Source organism: Oncorhynchus gorbuscha, linkage group LG09 (assembly GCF_021184085.1).
Source record: "Oncorhynchus gorbuscha isolate QuinsamMale2020 ecotype Even-year linkage group LG09, OgorEven_v1.0, whole genome shotgun sequence".
Classification (NCBI taxonomy): Eukaryota; Metazoa; Chordata; class Actinopteri; order Salmoniformes; family Salmonidae; genus Oncorhynchus; species Oncorhynchus gorbuscha.
Window position 1 is genome coordinate 58627562 of NC_060181.1, and position 6672 is coordinate 58634233.

General features: G+C 40.5%; 1 protein-coding gene across 4 annotated transcripts in view; it reads right to left on the minus strand.

The window, feature by feature from the left end:
- Positions 1 to 1441, minus strand: part of LOC124043828 (RNA-binding motif, single-stranded-interacting protein 1-like) — a 48942-nt gene extending 47501 nt beyond the window's left edge. For 2 of the 4 annotated variants that reach the window (XM_046362853.1, XM_046362850.1), the window contains exon 1: positions 1242 to 1439. In XM_046362853.1, the coding sequence (XP_046218809.1) occupies positions 1242 to 1313 (72 nt within the window). In that variant the 5' untranslated portion in view covers positions 1314 to 1439. Of the gene's footprint in view, positions 1 to 1241 lie in introns of all 4 variants that reach the window. The other 2 variants (XM_046362849.1, XM_046362852.1) reach the window with 2 other exon arrangements.
- Positions 1442 to 6672: the final 5231 nt, after the last annotated feature.

Consider the following 6672-nt stretch of genomic DNA (forward strand, 5'->3'; position numbering starts at 1 on the left):
TGGAAATCACATGAATGACACTATTTTTAAATCGCAATACAAAGAATTCCTCTTCAGCCAATGGAATAGTGGGATTTGAAGGAGAAAAAAAACACATGGCATTTTGCTCATCAGTAGGAAGATGGAGTTGCGTGTCATTTATAAAGTCAGCATTTTATGACTAAATGTCTAACGAATGCAGGTAACTTTGGCGAATAGGCTAATACTTTCTCTTCAAATTATATGGTCAAATAAAAGAGAAACCTGCTCTTGCCGGTATCACTTAGTTGTATGGAAGCTCTTCAAATGATATCAAAATGGAAAATAAATCGCCCATGCATTCATAACTCAGCTATAATAGGCTGTGTAGCTAACACAATGGAATTCCCAAATCCCGTTTAAGGTCTTTTTCATTGGATCGACACACTCAGATGTCTATCTCTGTTTGAAAACATATCCTCATTTTACTGTTGCATACTAAGCAGCCTATAGGGCTTCCGCTCTGGGACCTTGTCATTTAATAGGCAGCCAAGCTGATTAAACATGTATGGAGCTTAAGTGAGGCAAAGTATTCTGTAGGAGCCTCTTGATATTCAGTGGTGATGTCTGTAGGTCAATTGAGGACTGTAATTTGACCCCCATATGCCCTCTGATTTTCAACACATAATTAATTAATGATGCTGTAAAGAATTCGATGAAACATGACTTGCGCTCTTATGATCATTCATCAATATGAAACAGCATATCAAAAACTACCTAAACAATTCACAATAAAATAAATTGGGTTGGGAGATGCTATCTTGATCTAACACTTAATTATACATGGCAGTGTTTAAGGGATTTAGGAATAACAGTAATCCGATAAATTGTGCATCGTTTCTATTTGCTAACCCTGGAGAGCCACAGTCACTCCAATGTAAATCCAAATGATCCAAGTCAATAGCGTAAAGAAAAATCTGTCAGAAGAGTTTTACAGGTGTTGAGATGCACTAAATTGCCTACAACTGTCCAGGGTGCTTAAGTCATAAAGTGATCTCAAATAATTTTTTTTCCTGAAAATATAGGCCTATGCGTTTCAAATGACTTAATAAACAGAACCCCAGCGAACAAGAAATCTGACAGACAAAATAGAGTACAATAATCTACCGAGGCAGATGAAGAACATGTTCTTATCAACTGTCGAATCTAACCGCGCATTGATCATTTTACGATGTAGAGTCAATCGCCCATTTTCAAGTACATAGAGCACTGTTTTACTGTACCTTCGCTTGCAGGTATCGGGGGTAGTAATAGGAGTACTGGGGGTACATCTGTTGTTGCCACACTTTTCCCATGAATATAGAAAGATGAACTAGTCGCGCCGGAACTGAAGGTTACTTCAGTATTTCCTTCAATTCGGTTTTTCTGTCAGTCAATTCTCTCGTTGTTGGGAGACCTCACCCTGGAACCAAACAGCGAAACAGTGGAATATCAACCAGCCTCTGCGCAAATGAACTGCGTTTCTGCGTGGGCGTTGGACTTGCTTCGGGTGATGGGTTCTCTCTGCTCTTGGTACATTCTGACTGGAGCCAAAGTGGTCACTGCAAATGCTGACCAGTTGGCTATTCATGCAATCCCATTCAGAATAGTGTCATGACAACAGTTTGATTCATTTTGATAATACATTTTGTATTTGAAGAAACAATAAGGACGTTTTAGTCACTGATGCACTGAAAGTCCATAGGCCTACTCTCCAGACATCAGTCTCCAATGCTGGACAGGCACTCTTTCTCACCTTTGCACCAGCAATACAAACATTGCCATGTGACATCAATAAGTGCTTCACTGTAATGACACACTCATATTGGTTCAAGGAGTGATGGTACATTATATAAGGATACCTTTCATGGCATCCAGACAAGGCAATGTAACTTCCTTAACAAAAAAAACAAAGCCTGACATGATCACATTATGCACATTTACTTAAACCACAGTTGCATACCAACAAACATCTGCCAACTGTGCCAAGTCGACAAGTTCCATGATTCTCCTCGGGTAGCTTATAAGGACTTAAATTACAATCATATCTTCACACATTATTTATGGCAACTGCAAGGGAGCATATCATATAATATGCATTTGTCATCAACAAATTGTTGAAATAGTATTTGTCAGTGAAACTCATTTATGTGTTCACAAGGTCACAACATGAAATGTAGTGGTCGACCCAATATGCCCCCAAGGCTGCTCTCTGAGTATTTTTATTTATTTAACTAGGCATGTCTGTTAAGAACCAATTCTTATTCTCAATGACAGCCTAGGAACAGTGGGTTAACTGCCTGTTCAGGGGCAGAACGTCAGGTTTGTACCTTGTCAGCTCGGGGATTTGAACTTGCAACCTTCCAGTTACTAGTCCAACGCTCTAACCACTAGGCTACCCTACAACCCCACTGTATAGTATGAAAGTACTACTGAAGAACTATTGCATGCATTTGTCATCAACAAATTGTTGAAATAGTAAGGACACATAGCCACACTGTACATTTCTTATCAGGTAGAACCGACTAAGAAGCACTGTGGATGAGAATACAGAATGAGGAACTATGTTGTGTTCTTGTAGGGCGGAGTTTAGGATACAAAGCCACGGTTTCATGAACGAAGCTCAGAGAGGTTACTTACAGGCAACATTATGTCGTCTGCTTTCCCACAGTTCATACCACAGTTCATATAAAGGGAGAGAAATAATATATGAAAATGACCGCGGTTTCCTTCTCGGGAATATGAAGCCCTTACCTTTTGGTTCTTGATTGTTTCGAGCTTTTCATGAAATTCCTCCCCAAAATATCCAAACGCATTCGAGTAGTAATGTTCATCTTCATTAAAGCGCAGGCCACCAGCTGATGGTGTGAAGATGTCTGGGGATGGTCATATTGCTGTCTGTTGCAAATGTTGTTTGAATCCATTAATGAGGATGAAGAGCTTCTTCTATCCTTTGATGCTGCAGTAATTAGAGCAAGCTAGAGACACATGGAGCCAAACTAACCTTCCACAGGTTTGCAACAGTGACTGTTTAGGCTACTACTACAGTGCATAGTACTACTACATACTATATTGTAGTAGAGGTTATGGCTCTTTTCTGTCGAGTACAAAGTAGTCCTCCTGAACATCAAAATGATCCATTTTCATTCTCCTTCACCATTGCCATCTAACCGGAGTGCTTATAGGTAATGGCATGACCATGGACTTGGTTGTTCCTGTTACGTTTTAAAGGCTCAGGGGGTCTGTTACGTGTCACTGGTGGTCTCGGTGCTCCCCTCATTGTCAATTTATTATCTGCTGTCTATGTGTCCTGCTACTCAGATGTATATGGATGACATGCTCATTTATCAAACTGAATAGTCCACTATAGAGGCCAGGGCAAAATGTGCACAGGTGCAAAAATGAGCCCATACCCCACTCGCGTTATTTCCCACACACTGGATACCGACTAACAACTTCATCACTCTACTGTTGGATCAACAAAATACCAAATATAGTTGAGTAAGGGGAATATTTTTCATAATTGGATGTTTTTACACCGAATAATTGTGACAAAAAGGTACAAACGCTTTATAATACTCTGAGCACAAATATAAACACAACATGCAAGGTGTTGGTGCCATGTTTCTTGAGCTGAAATTTAAGATCCCAGAAATGTTCTCTTGTTTGCCAAGATAATCCATCCACCTGACAAGTGTGGCATATCAAGAAGCTGATTAAATGGCATTTTGTGCTAGGGACAATAAAAGGCCACTCTAAAATCTGAAGGTTTGTCACACAACACAATGCTACAGATGTCTCCAGTTATGAGGGAGAGTGCAACTGCTGAATGCAGGAATGTCCACCAGAACTTTTGGCAGAGAATTTAACTTTCAATTCAATACCATAAGCGATCTCCAACGTTGTTGTAGAGAATTTTGCATTATGTCCAGGCGGCCTCACATCCGCAGACCACGTGTATGGCGTTGTGTGGGCGAGCGGTTTGCTGATGTCAAAATTGGGAACAGAGTACCCCATTGTAGTGGTGGAGTTATGGTATGGGAAAACATAAGCTACAGACAACGAACACAATTGCATTTTAACAATGGCAATTTGAATGCAGAGCTACCGTGATGAGATTCTGAGGCCCATTGTCGTGCCATTCATCTGCTGCCATCATCTCATGTTTCAGCATTATAATGCACAGCCCCAATGTCACAAGGATCTATACACAATTCCTGGAAGTTGGAATTGTCCCAGTTCTTCCACGGCCTGCATACTAACCAGACATGTCACCCATTGAGCATGTGTGGGATGCTCTGGACTGACGTGTAAGACATCGTGTTGCAGTTCCCGCCAATAGATTATGGCATAATGAATTTATTGGAATTGGCTGAAACTCAGTAAAATCCTTGAAATTGTTGCATGTTGCGTTTATATTTTTGTTCAGTATATATTTGTCGTGAAGATTGGTTTTGGAATTGTTCTCAAATTATTGAAATAAATAGCACATTTTTATTTAATTGGTTTTATGAGTGCTGAGTCTCAGGAGCCAGTTGAGTTTGAGGCTTTCTGCCATGTTGGCAAAAGCTCTGTGTTGTCATAGGGGTTATAGCCTACAGAGGGATTGTCTCATACAACCGTCAGGTTGTCCTCGCCTTATGATGAACTCATCTTGGTGACATGGTATGTGCTGAAAACATCATCTTACAGTGCCTTGCGAAAGTATTCGGCCCCCTTGAACTTTGCGAACTTTTGCCACATTTCAGGCTTCAACAACAAAGTGGGACACAATCATGAAGTAGAACGACATTTATTGGATATTTCAAACTTTTTTAACAAATCAAAAACTGAAAAATTGGGCGTGCAAAATTATTCAGCCCCCTTAAGTTAATATTTTGTAGCGCCACCTTTTGCTGCGATTACAGCTGTAAGTCGCTTGGGGTATGTCTCTATCAGTTTTGCACATCGAGAGACTGAAATTTTTTCCCATTCCTCCTTGCAAAACAGCTCGAGCTCAGTGAGGTTGGATGGAGAGCATTTGTGAACAGCAGTTTTCAGTTCTTTCCACAGATTCTCTATTGGATTCAGGTCTGGACTTTGACTTGGCCATTCTAACACCTGGATATGTTTATTTTTGAACCATTCCATTGTAGATTTTGCTTTATGTTTTGGATCATTGTCTTGTTAGAAGACAAATCTCCGTCCCAGTCTCAGGTCTTTTGCAGACTCCATCAGGTTTTCTTCCAGAATGGTCCTGTATTTGGCTCCATCCATCTTCCCATCAATTTTAACCATCTTCCCTGTCCCTGCTGAAGAAAAGCAGGAACCAAACCATGATGCTGCCACCACCATGTTTGACAGTGGGGATGGTGTGTTCAGGGTGATGAGCTGTGTTGCTTTTACGCCAAACATAACGTTTTGCATTGTTGCCAAAAAGTTCAATTTTGGTTTCATCTGACCAGAGCACCTTCTTCTACATGTTTGGTGTGTCTCCCAGGTGGCTTGTGGCAAACTTTAAACAACGCGTTTTATGGATATCTTTAAGAAATGGCTTTCTTCTTGCCACTCTTCCATAAAGGCCAGATTTGTGCAATATATGACTGATTGTTGTCCTATGGACAGAGTCTCCCACCTCAGCTGTAGATCTCTGCAGTTCATCCAGAGTGATCATGGGCCTCTTGGCTGCATCTCTGATCAGTCTTCTCCTTGTATGAGCTGAAAGTTTAGAGGGACGGCCAGGTCTTGGTAGATTTGCAGTGGTCTGATACTCCTTCCATTTCAATATTATCGCTTGCACAGTGCTCCTTGGGATGTTTAAAGCTTGGGAAATGTTTTTGTATCCAAATCCGGCTTTAAACTTCTTCACAACAGTATCTCGGACCTGCCTGGCGTGTTCCTTGTTCTTCATGATGCTCTCTGCGCTTTTAACGGACCTCTGAGACTATCACAGTGCAGGTGCATTTATACGGAGACTTGATTACACACAGGTGGATTGTATTTATCATCATTTGTCATTTAGGTCAACATTGGATCATTCAGAGATCCTCACTGAACTTCTGGAGAGTTTGCTGCACTGAAAGTAAAGGGGCTGAATAATTTTGCACGCCCAATTTTTCAGTTTTTGATTTGTTAAAAAGTTTGAAATATCCAATAAATGTCATTCCACTTCATGATTGTGTCCCACTTGTTGTTGATTCTTCACAAGAAAATACAGTTTTATATCTTTATATTTGAAGCCTGAAATGTGGCAAAAGATCGCAAAGTTCAAGGGGGCCGAATACTTTCGCAAGGCACTGTATATTGGCTGAATACTGCCACATTTACATGTGTCTAATGTTGTATTATTTAACATTACTCCTAGCACAAACTCATGTCATCATACTATTTTAGAATTCAAAATGTACAATTTCTCAGTTTTGGAAAATAATGGAATTACATGCATCAACAGAATTGGCCATGCTACACATTGCACAATTTGATTTATATGTAGTATAGATTAAATTGGTTCCATTGGTTACTATGTTATTCTCTGTAATAATCCCCTCTCTAATAGCCGGAATCCCCTGATGCCAGAGTCTCCACTAAAACAACAATATTACATCCAGCTCTCCCCTGTGTTTCTGATGGGAACCTCTGGCTTCACAGCCTTTTGTGGGGGGAGGTTGTCTGATTTCCTGTGGGTGGCCATTTTGT